Source organism: Scyliorhinus torazame, chromosome 22, assembly GCF_047496885.1.
Source record: "Scyliorhinus torazame isolate Kashiwa2021f chromosome 22, sScyTor2.1, whole genome shotgun sequence".
Taxonomy (NCBI): domain Eukaryota; kingdom Metazoa; phylum Chordata; class Chondrichthyes; order Carcharhiniformes; family Scyliorhinidae; genus Scyliorhinus; species Scyliorhinus torazame.
In genome coordinates this window covers 100,990,294-101,012,075 of record NC_092728.1, presented here as the reverse complement: position 1 = coordinate 101,012,075, position 21,782 = coordinate 100,990,294, and the positions used below count along the sequence as shown (strand labels likewise).

Genomic DNA, 21,782 nt, shown 5'->3' with positions numbered 1-21,782 from the left:
GCATCTTTCAGTATTGGGGACCAGACGGGTTAGCACTTGGGGTCTCCCAGGGGGTCGGAGGTCCACAGGTACATGCCCTTTGGGCAGGGTGGCTCCTTGGGACTGCTGGTGCCACCTTGACACCTTGGCAGCACCACCTGGGTGCCAACCTGGTGCTGCAAGTGTCCCAGTGGGACTGCCAGCTGGCAGGAGCCCTGCCAGGATACCAGGTTGGCAGTGCCAAGCTGACATTTTTTGTGTGGCGGTGATCAGGTCATGGTGTCCTGCAGAAGTGTTGGGAGGGCCAGGGATCCTCTCATAGAGAGTTGAAGCTTGGGGGGGTTCCATCTGGGGCCATTTATACATGGCGTCCTGATCTCTCACTGCACTGAGTTCCAGCGAGCGGAGCTCCTCTGTACAGAAAATGGGGCTATGTGCCGCCTTGGCTGTGCGTTCCCCACTGAGGTCCCCTATCTAACCCCGGTGGCATTTGATTGCGTTGTGTATCTCGCCACTGAGAGCCCCGGGAAAAACGTGGCTAAATGCGCTCGCTATAGGACTTTGTTCCCATTTTGGTAAATCGCGCGCAAAGACTTTTAAAGAAAATTTAACTTGTTGAACTAAAATGTTGCTTGCAGAGCTGTCAAAACTCTTACCCCTGCAGTGCCCACCAGTCACAGAAGGCCTCAATCATACTGATGGACACCACATGCACCCTCTCCAGGATCCCTTTATAAGTCTTCAAATACCATCACCTGTTTCCTTTAACAATATAATTGACATGAACAAACCTCCACAATGTAATTGATAAGCCATTGACATATTTTACCCACCTCTCCTTTTAAAATGTGGGAATCTCGGATTTCCAGTGTTACCGTAACCAGGCTCTGGACCTAGTCTTAATATCAATGCAAGGACACACTTTGGGAGGGGTCATCAGGTACAGTGATCATGAACAGAGTTAAAACAGCACAGGGGTTAGCCCTGTTGCTTCACCGCGCCAGGGTCCCGGGTTTGATTCCCGGGCTGGGTCACTGTCTGTGCTGAGTCTGCACGTTCTTCCCGTGTCTGCGTGGGTTTCCTCCGGGTTCTCCGGTTTCCCCCCACAAGTCCCGAAAGATGTGCTTGTTCGGTGAATTGGACATTCTGAATTCTCCCTCAGTGTGCCCGAACAGGCGCCGGAGTGTGGCGACTAGGGGCTTTTCACAGTAACTTCATGGCAGTGTTAATGTAAGCCTACTTGTGACACTAAGAAAGATTATTATTATTGAAAGCCCTCTCCAACGCAGACAGGCCGACACACCGTCTGAGCTCACCAAAGATTCCACGGTGCTATTTTTGAAGGCGAGCAGAGGGAGCTATCCCTCTGGCCGAGATTTAACCCTCATCCAATTACGTTACAAACAGATTATCTGGTCATTTATTGGACTGCTGTGTGTGGGATCTTGCTATGCATAAATTGGCTGCTGCGTTTTCTACATGGCAACAGTGAGCACAATACAAAAATATGCAATGGGTGTAAAGCATTTTGAGAAATCCTGGGTTGGGCAAAGCACTGTATAAATGCAAGTCAATTTTTTTCTCAAATCTTACTTTGCTAAATGCTATTTTAATTTAATTTTTTAACGATTTTTATGATTTTACAGATGTTGCTGAAGAAAACTATATTGATGAGAACGCAGAGTTTCCCAGGAGCTCTGGCCTCTCCTCAACTCTGAGTGAAAAGGTAAGAATTTATGGAAGCTCTCAGAGGGGGATTTACAATGAAACACACTGTGCCCAGACACAGGGCCCCGCCTAATGGGAGGCCCCACAGCAGACCGGTGCACTGGGCAACCAATCGGAGGCTGATTACTCTGCACCTGCTGATAGGCTCAACAAACAATACAAGTCAGCCAATCAGCAGCAAATGCAGAGCGGAATCAGTCTCTGATTGGTGAGCCTGAGAGAATGGGAACGCTGGAACGAAGAGTGAGGCAGGCTGGTTTGAAGTCCCCCGGTGAATAAGCAAGGTGAATAAGATTGTGAGAATGGGAGGGTCTGAGGGGTGGGCAGGCGAGTGTGAGGGTGTGTGGAGGTGGACAGTGTGTTGGGTGGTTGGGTTGCAAACTTGCAGGGGGAGAGCGTGAGAAGGCCGGGTTGCATTATGGAAGGAGAGTTTGAGATGGGGTTGGGAGTCCATGGGGAGGGAGGATTTGTGATGGGGTTGGGGTCCATGGGGAGGGAGAGTTTGTGATGGGGTTGGGAGTCCACGGGAAGGGAGGAATTGTGATGGGGTTGGGGTCCATGGGGAGGGAGAGTTTGTGATGGGGTTGGGGTCCATTGGAGGGAGAGTTTGTGATGGGGTTGGGGTCCATGGGGAGGGAGAGTTTGTGATGGGGTTGGGGTCCACGGGGAGGGAGAGTTTGTGATGGAGTTGGGGTCCACGGGGAGTGAGAGTTTGTGATGGGGTTGGGGTCCATGGGGAGGGAGGATTTGTGATGGGGTTGGGAGTCCATGGGGAGGGAGTGTTTGTGATGGGGTTGGGGTCCATTGGAGGGAGAGTTTGTGATGGGGTTGGGGTCCATGGGGAGGGAGAGTTTGTGATGGGGTTGGGGTCCATGGGAAGGGAGAGTTTGTGATGGGGTTGGGGTCCATGGGGAGGGAGGATTTGTGATGGGGTTGGGAGTCCATGGGGAGGGAGTGTTTGTGATGGGGTTGGGGTCCATTGGAGGGAGAGTTTGTGATGGGGTTGGGGTCCATGGGGAGGGAGAGTTTGTGATGGGGTTGGGGTCCATGGGAAGGGAGAGTTTGTGATGGGGTTGGGGTCCATGGGGAGGGAGAGTTAGTGATGGGGTCTACGGGGAGGGAGAGTTTGTGATGGGGTTGGGAGTCCATGGGGAGGGAGAGTTTGTGATGGGGTTGGGAGTCCATGGGGAGGGAGTGTTTGTGATGGGGTTGGGGTCCATGGGGAGGGAGTGTTTGTGATGGGGTTGGGGTCCATGGGGAGGGAGAGTTTGTGATGGGGTTGGGGTCCATGGGGAGGGAGAGTTAGTGATGGGGTTGGGGTCCACGGGGAGGGAGAGTTTGTAATGGGGTTGATGTCCATGGGGAGGGAGAGTTTGTGATGGGGTTGGAGTCCATAGGGAGGGAGAGTTTGTGATGGGGTTGGGGTCCATGGGGAGGGAGGATTGTTAAAGGGGATGGGGCTCACCGGGGGATGGGGCTCACCGGGGGATGGGGGGGAGGGTTTGTGAGGACAATGGGCCGGAGGAGCGTGGAGTGAGTCCTGTTTGAAATCCATGATCAGAATCACAGCTTCATAGTCAAAAGATGAATCCGAGTTTGAACCTGATAAAAACGTGGGATTGACGCCTGCTCTATCAGACACTTCATTCACTGCATAAAATCAGGATCAGTTTCTTTAGCAACATGAAGCGACACCATCAATCTGGCAATGCAAAACACAGAAACGTGAAGGTGAGGCAAGAGGACGAAGTTCGGCAAAAGGACAGTTTGTCATTTTACTTTAAAAGGTTTGAAATATTGAACAGTTCACAACCTGCACTTTCATCCTGGTCTGAAAGTATTGGTGAATTATCTGGTGACTTGGACTTGCCGATTTCCGGAGGTGTCACATCGCCTGTAAAAGATGAACAAGAAATGGACTCTGAAATGACAACGGAACTACAAGATATTGCTGATTCTTTTGTTGAAGCGAGGGAGGAAACCTACCATGAAGACATTGCCTTATGGGCAAAAATCTGTTCCACTGGACATGATAGAATATTTTGTACTAAATGAATCAGAAAATGTGGAAAATTTGAGAAAAGAGTTTGAGGTTGGAGGTCGAATGCACGTTAGAAGTTTTCATAAGTCTCATTTTCTGAGGGTGAAGAGAAATGGGATGATGGAAATTCGTTGATTCCTCTCGAAAATATCTAAGGCAGTTTACTGATATGTTTGCAAATTATTCCCTAACATCAGCAAAGGAAACAATCATTCGTCGACGTGTACTCTAACTGGAGAGAAGAGATATTGCTGATCTGGAAACTTCCAAAGCTATATGTACGTCTGTTCAAAGATGTAAATTATCTGTGTGGGAGCGTGGCTCCTTGAAGGGGTGACTGCTGGTGGGCCATGTGACACCCACCCCCCCAGGGCCAATCGTGTGGAAGCTTGAGAACCATGGCCAATGGGAAGAGAGCGCAGGACCCGGGCAGCAGGGGTCCGGTTAGTGTGGACCCAGGAATCGAGGAATAAAGACTTGTATTGTATATCTCGGTACCTGTACATAGTTTAACCTCATTGCTGTTCTCATAAAACACTTGGTGATTTAAGCAGCATCCACGTTGATACCCTCACGCTATGACAATCTGGAAGAACTTATGCTGCGCTATCGGTTCAGTTTGAAAAGGATTGTTCTGACTGGAGGAAATTGCTGAGATGTGCCGTTGTCACAGTCAAACTGTTGTCTTCTTTGGGGCCATCTCTAAGAGGACATGATGAGACATCGGTGTCAAGTTGAAGAGGTAACCTTTTAGCCTGCCCTGGATATCTCAGTGAATTTGATGAGCTTCTCAAAGAGCATTTGAAAAGTTATCAATATTGTGGCTCAGGGAAGACCAACTTTTTAACGCACAGAACCCACGTTGACTTGATCGACTATAATGGCAGGGCGCTCAGAGACCAATTCACTAATAAAGTAAAAGATGCCAAATACTATTCCATAATAGTTGACTCAACACCAGATGTGATTAGCATTAATCTTAAGCCAAGTAACCAGCGATGGTGAAGTTATAGAATGATTCCGTTTCGTCCGGCTACAATCCCACGCTTCTGAGGGTCTGGAGATAACTTTTTCAAAATCGCTGCGTATTTAGATTTGGACATCAAAAATTGCTGTGAACTGAGCATCCATACTGCTGTAAAAATGGCAGGAACATATTCAGGTCTACAAGCAAGACTGAACAATGCGCATTATTCCATGTTCATGTCACTCCTTGAATTTAATCTGCAGTGCTGAAGCTGAATCCTGTGAGGCAGCTGTACTTTTTTCTGACTTTGTTCAAAACATGTCTGCCTTTTTTCTGGTTTCCACACATCGGTGGAATATGTTGCAATCCCACTTGGAGCAAGCAAATAGAAAACACAGTCAAAAGAATTTGTGACACCAGATGGTCTGTTCATGCAGATGCTGTTTGGCTTAGGAAATGGAATTTGCTGATATAAAGGAAACCTCATTGGACATGGCCACTAGATATGGAGGCTACAAATTGTGCAACATTCAATAAAGTTCTATCAACATTTTGTAGTGATTTGCTGACGGCATTAATTCTATGAAGTAAACAGTTCCACAAAATAGTAAAAACAGCAATAAAGGTTTTGTCATGGAATGACTATCGTTTGGTGGAAGCAGAGGCACTAACTTAACAACAATACAGGTTTCTCTGATGATGAGAAGCATACAAGACGCATGAAGTTATTTTTCAATGAAACCAGAGACCGTGAAATCACTTTAAAATGAAAAGAGAAGGTCATCATCAAGACTGTCAATGTTATTTGTGACATAATAAAGGTAAAATTGCAAAGTGGAAGTGAATCTCTGAAGAAAACTGTTGATTTACTTTGCATCCTTTGTGACAGACGTTTGGATGAGAATGCTAAGAGTCACTGCAGTAAGAAATTAAGTGAATTGTACCAGGAGGACGTTGACACCAATCGTTTTGAATATGAAGTGAAACAATTCATTCATTTCAGCGTTAATGGTGAGCTCTGTGCTTTGAGATCACAAGCGACTTGTACACACTTGTATGTGATGGTTTGCAGGCAACCTTTCCAAATGTGGAAACCATTCTGATATTTTTAACAATACTTTCACAAGTGCTCCTGGTGACTTCTTTTTCTGTTTTGAGAAGAGTTAATAATTATCTGCCAAATCTCCAGTTTGCACATTCTCCCCGTGTTTGCGTGGGTTTCACCCCCACAACCCAAAGATGTGCCGGGTAGGTGGATTGGTCACGCTAAATTGCCCCTTAATTGGATAAAATGAATCGGGTACTCGAAAAAAAAAATTTTTTTAATTACTTGCCAAGTTCGATGAGTCAGGAACATTTGACAAGTTCAGCAATATTAACAACTGAAAGCGCGTCTTTATATGATTTTACCTATGATGGTGCAATTGATGATTTTGTAAAGAAAAAGTGCAGAAAAAAACTATCTAAATTGCCATGCCAACAAGGATGAAGCAAGAAAATCTTTTAAAATCTGTCCCGCTTCCAAATTGTCTTGCTTAAATTCTGTTTTTCAAAATGGACCATTGCTGCTCTGATATAATGGCTGCAGCTGGTCACATACGGATAGTTCTAACCACCGTCGCTCTCAAGACGGGACTTCAGAAAGTCTCTCGGGCGATGAACAGAATTTACTCGGGTGGGGAACTGCAACGTCCGGCACCAAGAATGGCGCAGCTCCACCCACATTCTGTGAAAGAATTGAAAAGAAATGTTGAAAGCAAAACATGCATTTGATGCACAAATGTAGAGAAAGTGTCAGCAGATCCCTTTCCCTCCAATTTATTTTTCCCCACCCCGGGTTTTGCATCATTGGTGGCTCTGCTTTCGCTCACTGTAATTTCCTCTCAATCTGTCTACCTCACCTTCTTTACCACATACTTGCATCTTAATGAAGGAGAAGGTGGAGTTAGTCATGTCTTCTTCAATACCACTCACTTCTTGAGTCAAGATATTGTGGGTTCAAATCTAATTTCTCGAGACTTGGAAAAAGCCTCAGCTGATATTTCAGTACACTACCTGGGGACTTCAGCATTGCCAGGGTGGTGTCACTTTTGAAACTGTGGCCCCTTCTGTCCTCTTCAATGGCCGTAAATGACCCCATGGTATTATTTTGAGAAAGAATAGATGAGATATCCTGGTCAATATTGATCTCTTGTGTTATGGGTCAGGGTTTAGAGAACCCCAAAGTGTATCATGGTTCACCTGACCCACAACTTTTACTAGATTATGGTATGGGGAGCACTCTACAGGTGTGGCGCAACAGACATCTAACAGTATTTTTTAAAGCAAAACAATGTTTATTCTATGAACTCAAGTTAACCTTTTTAAAACAAAACATACAGTAAACATCTTAGCAACCATCAATTCAAATACAATCCCCAAAGAATACAACATTCTAAGTAATACTTAAACTTTCCTTTTAACATCCATAAGACAACAAAACCTTTTAACAGAAGCACGTCAGGTTTAAATTCTCTACTGAGAGCAGTTATCACTCTGAATTCACCAAATGATCTGGAGATAGTCCTTAGATTGCAGAGAGATTGAAATTATACCTTCTTTGGCTGGCTTCAGCTCCAACACTAAAACAAAACCAAAAACACAGACACACCCAAGCTTTTCTCAAAGCGAAACTAAAAGCTGACAGACAGCCCAGATCCACCCACACTCTGACACCACTGCAGTAAACACCCATTTCTTAAAGACCCATTTCTTAAAGGTACTCTCACATGACACTTGTTACGAAAAAAACATTTCCAAAAAAATCAGACTATTCAGTCATCATCACTTTGCTCTTTGTGGGAACTTGCTGTGTGCAAATTGACAGCTGCGTTGCGACATTAGAACAGTGACTACACTTCAAAAGTATTTCCTTGGCTGTGCAGTGCTTTGAGACGCCTAGTGGTTTTGAAAGGTGCGATATAAATGCAAGTCTTTCATTAAGACCTCAAAAACTACCTCCCTCGATCAAACATTTAATGCCTCCTTTTGTGGCTTGGTGTTACAAGCTTCCGTGAACTACCAGGGGCTGATTTTTATTCCGTTAAAGGTGCTAAATGAATGTAAGTTGTAGTTTGTTTTAAATACATTTAGTTGAAAGGTACTGAGGGTAAGAATTTTTCTTCTCAGCCCTTGGCCAGCTCCAGACTATCGAGCAGCACCACGAATTTTCCCTCGAAGGAGGACCCTGTGAACCAGAGACTGGCTGAGCTGATGAAGCAACTGCAAGAGGAGACTGAGCAGTTAAGGTGAGGGTGGGGTTTGCCCGGTTTGTCACCATCTCCCATTTCCTTTTTACAATTTGCAATCCGAGATGTTTCGGGGTCAGGAGGCCAAGATTTCAGATTGAGCAGGAGAAGCGAGAAGGCCATGATTGGGTGGTTTGCGCAAGGTGGCAGGTGGCAAAACTTGAGAGATGGACGAGTACCGTGGATTTGAGGTCCTGGGGGAAAAGGTGAAATGAGATTCCTCTTGTCCTGACTGAGACTGAAACTCTGCCGGCAGTACAGAGGCGGCAATACTAATAAAGGTCACATCAAAGCTCATCCGTTCAGGAAGAGGATACCACAATCTCCAGATCGATCACTGCCAGATTCCGAGGATCTTGTTTCCATAGGGCAGCACGGTGGCGCAGTGTCCCAGGTTCGATCCCGGCTCTGGGTCATTGTCCGTGTGGAGTTTGCACATTCTCCCCGTGTTTGCGTGGGTTTCGCCCCCACAACCCAAAAAAGATGTACAGGATAGGTGGATTGGCCACGCTAAATTGCCCCTTAATTGGAAAAAAATGAATTGGATACTCGAAATTTAAAAAGAAAAAGAAAAACAGAAGACCTTGTTTCCATGACTCTAACCCCAAATCCATTCCGTGCGTTGGTCGCTCAAGAACCTCCTGGCTCCAGTTGTAATCTACTCTTACGGCAGTTTGACCCGGCGTTCCCCCAATCCTTGCATTACTGATTGAAGTATTAAACTGTCTTTACATTTTACTTTCAGTCAGCTCCTAAAAAGCCTGAAAAGCTCATTATAAAGGTAAAATACTGTGGCTCCTGGAAACCTGAATTCGAACAAACTGCTAGAAAAACTCAACATGTCTGGCAGCTTCTATGGAGAGAGAAAGAGTTAACGTTTCAAATTGAATAACCTCTTCGGGACACCGAAGCTGCTAGACTTGTTGGAGTCTTTCCAGCATTTTCTGTTTTAGCTCCTACAAAGCCCAAAGTCCCCTCGCCTTTTCTCAGAAGGTAGTCCACAGTTGCCCAAGGTCAGCCTGGTGAAGTCTCTCTCCAGCACCTCCAGTATCTGACTGTGATAGTGTGCCGAGGTTGGGGGTGGGGCATGGCGCTGGTGGTCGGGGCGGGAGGATGCGGAAAGCCAGTAGAACTCTATCAGAAGAGATTTTCAGCCTGAGTGTGGCATCAATGAAGAACAATCTGTCTGATGTCTATTGACCCTTCCTACCTCCCCTTTCACCACCAGCTCCCGCTGCAGGGTGCACAGTTCCCTGAGAGAAGACTCATCGGTGGAGTTGAAGAGATCCCTCACCGTCAACCCAGTCACTGAGACGACCAACTATCTGAGGAGCCGCACAAGGAGGAGAGCAAGTGTGGAGACTTTGTTGGATGGCCGAGGTACAGGTTATGTTGGAGCAGCCTGGAGCTTGTTTCTCCCTCACAATGTCCTGTGCACCCATTTCCCTGATTGGTCGGGTGCAATAGGGAAAGCCGCCATTTTTTCCTGGCCCTTGCAGCTGTTGGGTGAGATTAAATGACTCATCAACCTTTTTTCCCTCTATCTCTCCCCTGAAAAAACCCAAAGTCACCCTTCACGTGGCCGGGTTAATTCTGGAAGTCAAAGGCTTTGAACCTGTGTCATTGATGGAGTATTGGTTGATCATATGCAGTTCTACAGAACTGCAGCACGGTAGCACAGTGGTTAGCACAGTTAGCACGTGCGGAGTCTGCACGTTCTCTCCGTGTCTGTGTTGGTTTCCTCTGGCTGCTCTGGTTTCTTCCCTGTCCGAAGACGTGCAGGTTAGGTGGATTGGCTGTGATAAATTGCCCTTAGTTTCCAAAAAGGGTAAGTGGGGTTATATGACGTAGACATATTCAAGTGGCCAATCCACCTACCCAGCACATCTTTGGGTCGTGGGGGTGAGACCCACGCAGACACAGGGAGAATGTGCAAACTCCGCACGGACAGTGACCCGGGGCCGGGATCGAACCAGGGTCCTCAGCACTGTGAAGCAGCAGTGCTAACCACTGTGTCACTCTGCCGTCCGAACTATACTGTTAAATACTGCATTTGTGCTATGCTATTATGGATTATACAATGCTCACATATCATTTTAGCATTTTTGCACAAAGAGTTAAAAGGTTCTTCTATATTTGGTGCAATTATCAAATAACCTGAAAGTTGGGCAGGAACCTTTGGGGATGCTTGCTGAACCCTTAGGCTCCAGGGAAACCCAGTCGAAAAATATTGGGCTAAATGGTTCCACTTTCTTTGAATTACACATGAATAATCCACCCCATCACTTGTAATGGTCAATGGGTATATTCCTTAGGAACTGTTGCCTCCTTTCAATGAAGCACCAATGAAGTACACCCATGTAAGTCTCCCTCCCAAGAGTCACCCACTCTAAAAGTTTTTTTCATTCATTCATGGGGCCTGCTTTGTCCTAGGTGGTGTTGAGCTTCTTGAGTGTTGTTGGAGCTGCACTCATCCAGCCAAGTGGAGAGTTTTCCATCACAGTCCTGACTTTTGCCTTGTAGGTGGTAGACAGGCTTTGGGGAGTCATAGAATTCATAGAATTTACAGTGCAGAAGGAGGCCATTCGGCCCATCGAGTCTGCACCGGCTCTTGGAAAGAGCACCCTACCCAAGGTCCATGCCTCCACCCGATCCCCATAACCCAGTAATCCCACCCAACATTAAGGGCAATTTTGGACACTATGGACAATTTAGTATGGCCAATCCACCTAACCCGCACATCTTTGGACTGTGGGAGGAAACCGGGGCACCTGGAGGAAACCCACGCACACACGGGGAGAATGTGCAGACTCCGCACAGACAGTGACCCAAGCCGGAATCGAACCTGGGACCCTGGAGCTGTGAAGCAATTGTGCTAACCACAATGCTACCGTGCTGTCAAGTGATGTGTAACTCGGCGCAGGATTCCTAGCCTCTGACCTGCACATGGAGCCACAGTATTTTATATGGCTAGTCCAGTTCAGTTTCTGGTCAATGGTAACCCCCAGGATGTTGATCGTGGGGGATTCAGTGATGGTGATGCCATTGAATGTCAATTAGCAATGGTTAGATTCTCCCTTGCTGGAGATGGTCTTTGCCTGGCACTTATGTGGTGCGAATTCTACTTGCCACTTATCAGCCTGAGCCTGAATATAATTCAGGTCTTGCTGTATGAGGACATGGACTGCTTTCTTGCTGCAAACTAGTTAGGTTCTGAGCACCATGGATCAAAGCCATTTCTAGATAAGTAAAAAATCCTGATGGGACGTTGTGTCGATATTAGATTCACTCAACCCATTCTTTTCACCTGTAGAATCGGTTTTGGGAAGGACTTACACTTCACTCAACGGCGGAACGCTGGTGAAGGATATTTTAGTGGAACAATCCATTTGGTCCCTATTGCCTTCTGAGAGTCATTGGAGACAGACAATGGAAAGTAATATGAAGTTGCAGTCGGGGGAGAACATTGTACAGAGCACAACAAACGATCCTTTTAGAAAGGTAATTCCTGCAGGAAAAGAACTAAATCATCTCCTCCTTCAAAACTGTCAAATTTGAGTCCCTTGGCACATTTTACTACCTCACCGGGGCTATATAAATTAAAGTTCTTGTTGTCCAATTAAAGGTAATACCGCCATCTTCAGGAAAAAGAACGAATTTCAGGATTATGAAGCAAAATACTGCAGATGCTGGAGACCTGAAATAAACACCAAGTGCTGGAAAACCCCCAGCAGGTCTGGCAGCAACTGGGGAGAGAGAATCAGAGTTAATGTTTTGAGTCCAATACGACTCCTCTTCAGAACTGAAGTGAGGTAGAAATGTGATGGGGTTTGTGCTATAAAAAGGGGGGTGAGAGTCAGGTGGAATGAAAGGGAAGGTCAGGCGCAGATTAGAAGTCGGGGGAGATGAACTTTTGCAGCTATTACTGGGCAGCAAATGTGTCTATGTTTCGGAAATGGGTAATGGAGGGAGAGGGGGCGGCGTGGAAACGGTTGGAAGCGGCGTCCTGTACAGATACTAGCCTGGGGGCACTGGTGACGGCACCATTGCCACTTCTACCGAAACGGTATGCCACGAGCCCGGTGGTGGCGGCGACACTGAGGATTGGGTCAATGGAGATGGCATAGGGGGGAGGTAGGGGCCTCAGTCTGAACCCTGATACGGAACAACACAGGTTTGTTCCAGGTAGGATAGACGGTGGGTTCCTAGGCTGGCACTGGGGCGGGAATCAAAAGGATGGGGGACTTGTTTATCGATGGGACTTTTGCCAGTCTGAGGGCGCTAGAGGAGAAATTTGGGCTACCCCGGGGGAACACTTTTAGGTACATGCAGGTACGGGCGTTTGTGAAAAAGCAGGTAGGGGAATTCCCGCTGCTACCTGCCCGGAGGATACAGGACAGGGTGGTCTCGGGCATGTGGGTGGGGGATGGCAAAGTATCAGACCAGGAGCCGCAGGAGGCGGCGGAGACCTCGGTGGAAGAGCTGAAGGGCAAGTGGGAGGAGGAGCTGGGTGAGGAGCTGGATGAGGGCCTGTGGGCTGACGCCCTGGGCAGGGTCAATTCCTCCTCATCTTGCGCCAGGCTGAGCCTGATTCAGTTTAAGGTGGTGCACCGGGCGCATATGACAGGGGCGAGGATGAGTAAGTTCTTTGGGGTGGAGGAGAGGTGTGTGAGATGTTCAGGGAGCCCAGCAAAGCCTGTCCATATGTTTTGGACATGCTCGGCACTTACGGAATTTTGGAAAGGCTTTGCAAAGCCTATGTCCAAGGTCTTGGACACTCGGGTAAAACCGAGCTGGGGGATAGCGATATTTGGGGTATCAGATGATCCGGGAGTGCAGGAGTCGAAAGAGGCCAGAGTTCTAGCCTTTGCCTCCTTGGTAGCCCGGAGAAGGCACTTGTTAATGTGGAGGGACGCGAAACCCCCAAGCGTCGAGGCTTGGGTCAGTGACATGGCGGGGTTTCTCAGGTTGGAGAAGATGAAGTTTGCCTTGCGAGGGTCCTTGCAGGGGTTCTCCAGGCGGTGGCAACCGTTCCTTGACTTTCTCGTGGAACGTTAGATGGAGGTCAGCAGCAGCAGCAAACCAGGGGGGGGGGGGGGGGGGGTTGATTTCATTTTATTTGTAAGGGGCAAATGCCCCACCTTGTTTTGTTTCGTTTGTTAAATTGTTAATTTGTTAGAGCGTTAAGTTGCTTTTGTTGGCATATTGTTTTGTTCTCTTTGCACTATATTTGTAAAAATTATTTAAAAATTTTGAATAAAAACATTTTTTTTTTAAGTCGGGGGAGATAAATACCAAAGATATCGTAAATCAAAAAGCCAAGGGAATGGTAGTGTTGTGGCAAAGAAGCAAAGCACTGGTGAAGGTGTTTATTGCAGAATACAGGCCAGTTCGGTCAACAAGACCAGACTGGCTGGGCAGCACGGTAGCACAGTGATTAGCACAGTTGCTTCACAGCTCCAGAGTCCCAGGTTCAATTCCCGGCTTGTCTGTGCGGAGACTGCACTTTCTCCCCGTGTCTGCGTGGGTTTCCTCCGGGTGCTCCAGTTTCCTCCCACAAGTCCCGAACGACGTGCTGTTAAGTAATTTGGACATTCTGATTATTATTATTATTATTATTACTTGGCTGAGGACATAAACATTGAAATTGGAGGACGAGTTCACGAAGTTGGCAAACTCAATGTTGAATCCAGAATGTTTTGAAGTGTCCAAGTGGAAGATGGGGTGCTGTTCCTCCAGCTTGCTTTGGGCCTTATTACATGTTGCAGCAGGCCAAGGTCAGAAATGTGAGCATGAAGACGGGGGTCAGGCTTGTGGACTGATTCGAGGTGCTCTGCAAAATAATAATAACCTTTATTAGTGTCACAAGTAGGCTTACATTAACACCGCAATGCAGTTAATGTGAAAGGCCCCTAGTCACCACACTCCGGCCCCTGTTCGGGTACACAGCGGGAGAATTTAGAATTTCCAATCCACCTAACAAGCACGTCTTTGGGCTGTGGGAGGAAACCGGAGCGCCCGGAGGAAACCCACGAGGACACGGGAGAACATGCAGACTCCGCACAGACAGTGACCCAGCCTGGGACTTGAACCCGGGACCCTGGCGCTGTGAAGCAACAGTGCTAACCACTGTGCTAAATGGTCACCCAGTCTGCATTCGTCCCCCCACTTTAGAGGAGATCACATTGTAAGTACCAAATACCGTATTCTCAATTGAAGGAAGCACTGCTTCACCTGGAAGATGTGCTAAGGACCTTGGCCAGTGAAGAGAGGGGAGGGAAGGGCGCAGGTGTTAGACCTCCTGTCATTGCCATGGGGAGGTGCCATGGGGAGGAATGAAGCGGTGGGGGTGATGGAGAAGTGGACCAGGAGTTACAGAGGGAATTGTCCATTCAGAATCCTCACAGGGGAGGGGTCGGGAAGATTTGTATGGTTGCGACGTCACGCTGATGGTGGAGGGAATGACCGAGAATAATCATTTGAATGTGAAGGTTGGTGAGGTGGAAAGTGAGGACATGTGGAACCCTATTATATCCCGGGAGGGAAGGGGTGAGGGCAGAAGTGTGGAAATGGGTTGGGCGGTTGAGTACCCTGTCAACTACAGTGACAAGGAATCCTTGGCTGAAGATGAAGGAGGACATGTCCGAAGTGCCGTTGCGGAAGGTAGCATCATCAGAGCAGACGCGATGGAGACAGAAAAGTGGGAGAATGGATACAGGAAGCAGAATATCAGTGCTGTCAGTTGCCACATTGCTTATTGACTTCAGTGGAGTGAAGCTGTTGGAAATATGAGGATTTTCAGTACATACATAGGTTAACGATTGTATTTCTATCCAGTGGCAGGAAGCAGGAACATCAATCTTTGGCAGCTCAGATGCATTCAGTCGTTTTACCCTCGAGATGGCGCAGCAGTACCTGAAGGAGGAAGAACTCCGAGCCAGACACCAGGCAGCTCTGTTTCGACTGAGAGAGAAAGCGTTGAGGGAGAAAACTAAGGCTGAGCTGGCGTGGCTGGAGTACCAGAAAACGTGAGACCCTGAAACTGATTAGCTTTAATAGTTCTGATCATTTCAATTGTGTTAAAACCCGCACGAGACCTATGGGGTTGGAGCAATCAGTCTTCCCCCCCCCCCCGCCGGAGTCTCGCCGAATAGGAGCTCCCCTGCTAAGGGGGGGGGGGGGGAGTCCTAGATTATTCAGGGTTGAGACTTCTATAAAGTCGGCCAGGTATTGATCTGACAAAGCAGACCCGGCTGGGATCTGATGTATATTGTAAATATAATTACTTTGCCCCCGCCCCCCGTGAGGTGGGAGTGATTTCGGTGCAGGTGGGGGTTGTTAGCTCAGTTGGCTCGGTGGCTAGAGGGTGGTACAGAATGATGCCAACAACGAAATTCCCATACTATTGTGGTTTTCCATGGAGGATCACCTCCGTGGCGTGCCCCACCACTTCCATGCGGTGTGGTGTCCCTCAAGCTGTGTCTCTCTAACACAGGAAGATGCCGACGGTCGTCGAAGACTATGGCTAATTGCCAACCTACCTACCTATACAGGTGCAGATTATAATTTACAAGTTTAGAGTGATTTAAGATTGAATTGTTTAATTCTCTAGACATCTCAGGGACAAGGGGGAGGATGACAAAATGCCAGCCATTGTCCAGAAGCAGCGGGAGATTCTGATGAAGCTGCAGCAGGAGAAGGTGAGAAATGTTGGAAACATTCCGTATATGTCCATGAGCCTCCATCCCCAGTCCCCCACTCCCAGCTGCACAATACCGCAGGGCCAACCCAGTTCAGGGCTGACGGTATCGATTGATCGTGGATTTCATGGATGTTGCTCAATGGGAACATTTACAGCAGCTCCCACACTCAATATCGTTATTGTGTACAGAGTAATCGGAATGGTAAGCGGAATGTAACAGTTGGAGATTATACCTGGGGTGGTGGTGGGGGGGGGGGGGGGGGGGGGGGGGGGGGGGAGATGTGTAGTAATGGGTTAATGGGCAGGGCAACACGGTAGCACAGTGGGTAGCACTGTGGCTTCACAGCTCCAGGGTCCCAGGTTCGATTCCCGGCTCGGGTCACTGTCTGTGCGGAGTCTGCACATTTGCCCCGTGCCTGCGTGGGTTTCCTCCGGGCGTTCCGGTTTCCTCCCACAAGTCCCGAAAGGCCTGCTGTTAGGTAATTTGTACATTCTGAATTCTCCCTCAGTGCACCCGAACAGGTGCCGGAATGTGGCGACTAGGGGCTTTTCACAGTAACTTCATTGCCGTGTTAATGTAAGCCTACTTGTGACAATAAAGATGATAAAAATAAATAATGGTTATGTGAATGAGACCATGATGATATTAATGATATGTGATGCCAATAATCAGATTACCAAGAGACTGAGTTACACAGGAGTGTATCATGAATACCCATGTGCTTCCCCAGTTGTCATTATGAATAACCCTGAACAAGTTGTTTGAAATAAACTATCCCGACTGTCTCAAGTCTGGAAGAGGGAAGCAAAACCTCACCAAGGTTTGGCATGACTAAGATGCATGGTAACAGTAAAACCTCACTGAAGTTCGGCTACAACATTGAACCATGTCCCGAACAAGCTGCTAATGGTCTGATCTGCCCATATGTAAGTGATGTAAGTCAGCAGGGTACATTAATGGCCTGCAGCCATCCAGAGAAAGGTATAACTACAGACAAAATACAGGTGATGATCAGTGGAGAGTGAGAAAAAACATCAATGTGACCCTTCACCAGAATACAGTTAAGAGGAGTAACAGATTTTAAACAAGGAAAGATGCAGGGGGAACCTGAAGACGTGAATCAGAGAATCAGAGAATTTACAGTGCAGAAGGAGGCCATTCAGCCCATTGGGTGTGCACCAGCCCTTGGAAAGAGCACCCTACTTAAGCCCACACCTCCACCCTATCTCCGTAACCCAGTAACCCCACCTAACCTTTTGGACACGAAGGGACAATTTAGCGTGGCCAATCCACCTAACCTGCACATCTTTAGATTGTGGGAGGATACCGGAGCACCCGGAGGAAACCCACGCACACACGGGGAGAAAGTGCAAACTCGACACAGACAGTCACCCTGTGCCACTATTTGCCTGTGATTTGGGGAGTAAAGTATACAACAGAAAAGGGACCGTCTGTGAGAGGCGACAGGAGGGTTGAAACGACTAAAGGAGTGACATTAAGGCAAAAGGAGATGGTAATTGGAACAAGTAAGGAAACCAAAGATAGGCCTCGAGGAGGTGTAAATGGCAACAGCAGGACCACTGACATCACCCACTCCAAATGTAAATAAGGTTCCACTCCTTGGCATTAGAGTAACAGTCACATTTGGAACATTAGTTGATTGACATCATTCTAAATCACTGCTAAATTAAACTGAAGATCAATATATTACCTACTGATGAGCGGTGGAGTTGTTATCAGTCAATGCACCATCTCTGAGATCCCACTACAGAGGCTTCAACACAAAATCTAGGCTGGCACTCCAGTGCTGTACTAGAGGAACAAAGAACAAAGAAAGGTACAGCACAGCAACAGGCCCTTCGGCCCTCCAAGCCTGTGCCGACCGTGCTGCCCGTCGAAACTAAAATCTTCTACACTTCCGGGGTCCGTATCCCTCTATTCCCATCCTATTCATGTATTTGTCACGATGCCCCTTAAACATCACTATCGTCCCTGCTTCCACCACCTCCTCCGGCAGCGAGTTCCAGGCACCCACTACCCTCTGTGTAAAAAACTTGCCTCGTCCATCTACTCTAAACCTTGCCCCTCCCAACTTAAACCTATGCCCCCTAGTAATTGACCCCTCTGCCCTGGGAACAAGCCTCTGACTATCCACTCTGTCTATGCCCCTCATAATTTTGTAGACCTCTATCAGGTCACCCCTCAACCTCCGTTGTTCCAGTGAGAACAAACCAAGTTTATTCAACTTCTCCTCATAACTAATGCCCTTCATACCAGGCAACATCCTGGTAAATCTCTTCTGCACCCTCTCTAAAGCCTCCACATCCTTCTGGTAGTGTGGCGACCAGAATTGAACACTGTACTCCAAGTGTGGCCTAACTCAGTTCTATACAGCTGCAACATGACTTGCCAATTTTCATACAATGCCCCGGCCAATTAAGGTAAACATGCCATATGCCTTCTTGACTACCTTCTCCACCTGTGTTGCCCCTTTCAGTGACCTGTGGACATGTACACCTAGATCTCTCTGACTGTCAATACTCTTGAGGGTTCTACCATTCACTGTATATTCCCTACCTGCATTAGACATTCCAAAATGCATTACCTCACATTTGTCCGGGTTAAACTCCATCGGCCATCTCTCCGCCCAAGTCTCCAAACAATCTAAATCCTGCTGTATCCTCTGACAGTCCTCATCGTTATCCGCAATTCCACCAACCTTTGTGTCGTCTGCAAACTTACTAATCAGACCAGTTACATTTTCCTCCAAATCATTTATATATACTATGAACAGCAAAGGTCCCAGCACCGATCCCGGAGGAACCCACTAGTCACAGCCCTCCAATCAGAAAAGCACCCTTCCATTACTCTCTGCCTTCTATGACCTAGCCAGTTCTGTATCCATCTTGCCAGCTCACCCCTGATCCCGTGTGACTTCACGTTTTGTACCAGTCTGCCATGAGGGACCTTGTCAAAGGCCTTACTGAAGTTTACATAGACTGCCCTACCTGCATCAATCATCCTTATCACCTTCTTGAAAAACTTTATCAAGTTAGTGAGATATGACCTCCCCTTCACAAAACCATGCTGCCTCTCGCTAATGCGTCCATTTGCATCCAAATGGGAGTAGATCCTGTCTCGAAGAATTCTCTCCAGTAATTTCCCTACCACTGACGTAAGGCTCACTGGCCTGTAGTTCCCAGGATTATCCTTGCTACCCTTCTCAAACAAAGGAACAACATTGGCTATTCTCCAGTCCTCCGGGACATCACCTGAAGACAGTGCTGATCCAAAGATTTCTGTCAAGGCCTCAGCAATTTCCTCTCTAGCCTCCTTCAGTATTCTGGGGTAGATCCCATCAGGCCCTGGGGACTTATCTACCTTAATATTTTTCAAGACGCCCAACACCTTGTCTTTTTGGATCTCAACGTGAACCAGGCTATCTACACACCCTTCTCCAGACTTAACATCCACCAATTCCTTCGCTTTGGTGAATACTGATGCAAAGTATCCATTTAGTACCTCGCCCATTACCTCTGGCTCCACACATAGATTCCCTCGCCTGTCCGTCAGTGGGCCAACCCTTTACCCTCTTGCTTTTTATGTACGTGTAAAAAGCCTTGGGACTTTCCTTAACCCTATTTGCCAATGACTTTTCGTGACTCCTTTTAGCCCTCCTGACTCTTTGCTTAAGTTGCTTCCTATTTTCCTTATATTCCACGCAGGCTTTGTCTATTCCCAGCCTTCTAGCCCTGACAAATGCCTCCTTTTTCTTTTTGATGAGGCCTACAATATCTCTCGTTATCCAAGGTTCCCGAAATTTGGCGTATTTATCCTTCTTCCGCACAGGAACATGCCAGTCCTGAATTCCTTTCAACTGACATTTGAAAGCCTCCCACATGTTGATTTACCCTCAAACATCCGCCCCCAATCTAGGGGCGAGATTCTCCAACTCCCCACCGGGTCAGAGAATCGCCGGGGGGCGGCGTGAATCCCGCCCCGATGCCGGCTGCCGAATTCTCCGGCGCCGGGGTTTTGGCGGGGGCGGGAATCGCGCCGCGCCGGTCGGCAGCCGCTGGCAGCACCTCCCTGGCGATTCTCCGGCCCGCAATGGGCCGAGCGGCTGCCCGTTTTCGTCCGGTCCCGCCGGTGTAAATCAAACCAGGTCCGTACCGGTGGGACTTGGCTCTACGGGCGGGTTGCAGAGTCCTCGGGGGGGGGGCGCACGGGGATCTGGCCCCGGGGGGTGCCCCTACGGTGCCCTGGCCCGCGATCAGGGCCCACCAATCCGCGGGCGGGCCTGTGCCGTGGGGGCACTCTTTCCCTCCGCGCCGGCTGCTGTCAAGCACCGCCATGGCCGGTGCGGAGAAGAACCCCCCTGTGCATGCGCTGGGATGACGGCAGCACTGGCTGGCGTTCCCGCACATGCGATAACTCATGCCGGCCGGCAGAGGCCCTTCGGCACCGGTTGGCACGGCACCAAGCCCTTCCGCGCTGACTGGCGCTGCACCAACCCCACCGGCGCCGTCCTAGCCACTGAAGGTGCGGAGGATTCCGCACCTTCCGGGCGGGCCGACGCCAGTGTGGTTCAAGCCACTCCTCGGCGGCGGTACGGCCCGCCCCGCCGGGTAGGGGAGAATCCCACCCTAGGTTCTTCAGTTCCTGCCTAATATTGTTATAATTAGCCTTCCCACAATTTAGCACATTCACCCTAGGACCACTCTTATCCTTGTCCACCAGCACTTTAAAACTTACTGAATTGTGGTCACTGTTCCCGAAATGCTCCCCTACTGGAGCTTCTACCACCTGGCCGGGCTCATTCCCCAATACCAGGTCCAGTATAGCCCCTTCCCTAATTGGACTATCTACATATTGTTTTAAGAAGCCCTCCTGGATGCTCCTTACAAACTCTGCCCCGTCCAAGCCCCCAGCATTAAGTGAGTCCCAGTCAATATTGGGGAAGTTAAAGTCTCCCATCACAACAACCCTGTTGCTTTTACTCCTTTCCAAAATCTGTCTACCTATCTGCTCTTCTATCTCCCGCTGGCTGTTGGGAGGCCTGTAGTAAACCCCCAACATTGTGACTGCACCCTTCTTATTCCTGATCTCTACCCATACAGCCTCGCTGCCCTCTGAGGTGTCCTCCCGCAGTACAGCTGTGATATGAAATGAATTAATGAAATGAAATGAAAATCGCTTATTGTCACAAGTAGGCTTCAAATGAAGTTACTGTGAAAAGTCCCTAGTCGCCACATTCCGCCGCCTGTTCAGGGAGGCTAGTACGGGAATTGAAACGTGCTGCTGCCCTGCCTTGGTCTGCTTTAAAAGCCAGCTCTTTAGCCCTGTGCTAAACCAGCCCCTGCTAAACCAGCCCCTCCTCCCTAACCAGTAGCGCAACTCCTCCACCCCTTTTACATCCCCCTCTATCCTGCCCGAAACATCTAAATCCTGGAACGTTTAGCTGCCAATCCTGTCCTTCCCTCAACCAGGTCTCTGTAATGGCAACAACATCATAGTTCCAAGTACTAATCCAAGCTCTAAATTCATCTGCCTTATCTGTTATACTTCTTGCATTAAAACATATACACTTCAGGCCACCAGTCCCGCTGTTTTCAGCATCATCTCCCTGTCTGCTCTTCCTCAGAGCCATACTGGCCCTATTCCCTAGTTCTCCCTCAATTTTTTCACCTTCTGACCTATTGCTCCGGTACCCACCCCCCTGCCATACTAGTTTAAACCCTTCCGTGTGACACTAGCAAACCTCGCGGCCAGGATATTTATGCCTCTCCAGTTTAGATGCAACCCGTCCTTCTTATACAGCTCACACCTGCCCCGGAAGAGCTCCCAGTGGTCCAGATAACGGAAACCCTCCCTCCTACACCAGCTGTCTAGCCACGTGTTTAGCTGCTCTATCTTCCTATTTCTAGCCTCACTGGCACGTGGCACAGGGAGTAATCCCGAGATTACAATCCTAGAGGTCCTGTCTTTTACCTTTCTGCCTAACTCCTTCTGCCTAAAGTACTGCGTTGGCGGCAGTGCCATTTTTATGATGAAGTGTTGAACTGGGGTTGTGGTCT

The 21,782-nt window shown here is 48.3% G+C and overlaps 1 protein-coding gene across 2 annotated transcripts in view; it reads left to right on the top strand.

The window, feature by feature from the left end:
* The window catches only part of LOC140399276 (uncharacterized), a 185,255-nt gene that overhangs the window by 100,664 nt on the left and 62,809 nt on the right, over positions 1 to 21,782 (top strand). For both annotated transcript variants that reach the window (XM_072488743.1, XM_072488742.1), the window contains exons 15-20: positions 1,626 to 1,705; positions 7,884 to 8,002; positions 9,231 to 9,382; positions 11,316 to 11,503; positions 14,840 to 15,030; positions 15,615 to 15,702. In XM_072488743.1, the coding sequence (XP_072344844.1) occupies positions 1,626 to 1,705; positions 7,884 to 8,002; positions 9,231 to 9,382; positions 11,316 to 11,503; positions 14,840 to 15,030; positions 15,615 to 15,702 (818 nt within the window). The remainder of the gene's footprint in view (positions 1 to 1,625; positions 1,706 to 7,883; positions 8,003 to 9,230; positions 9,383 to 11,315; positions 11,504 to 14,839; positions 15,031 to 15,614; positions 15,703 to 21,782) is intronic.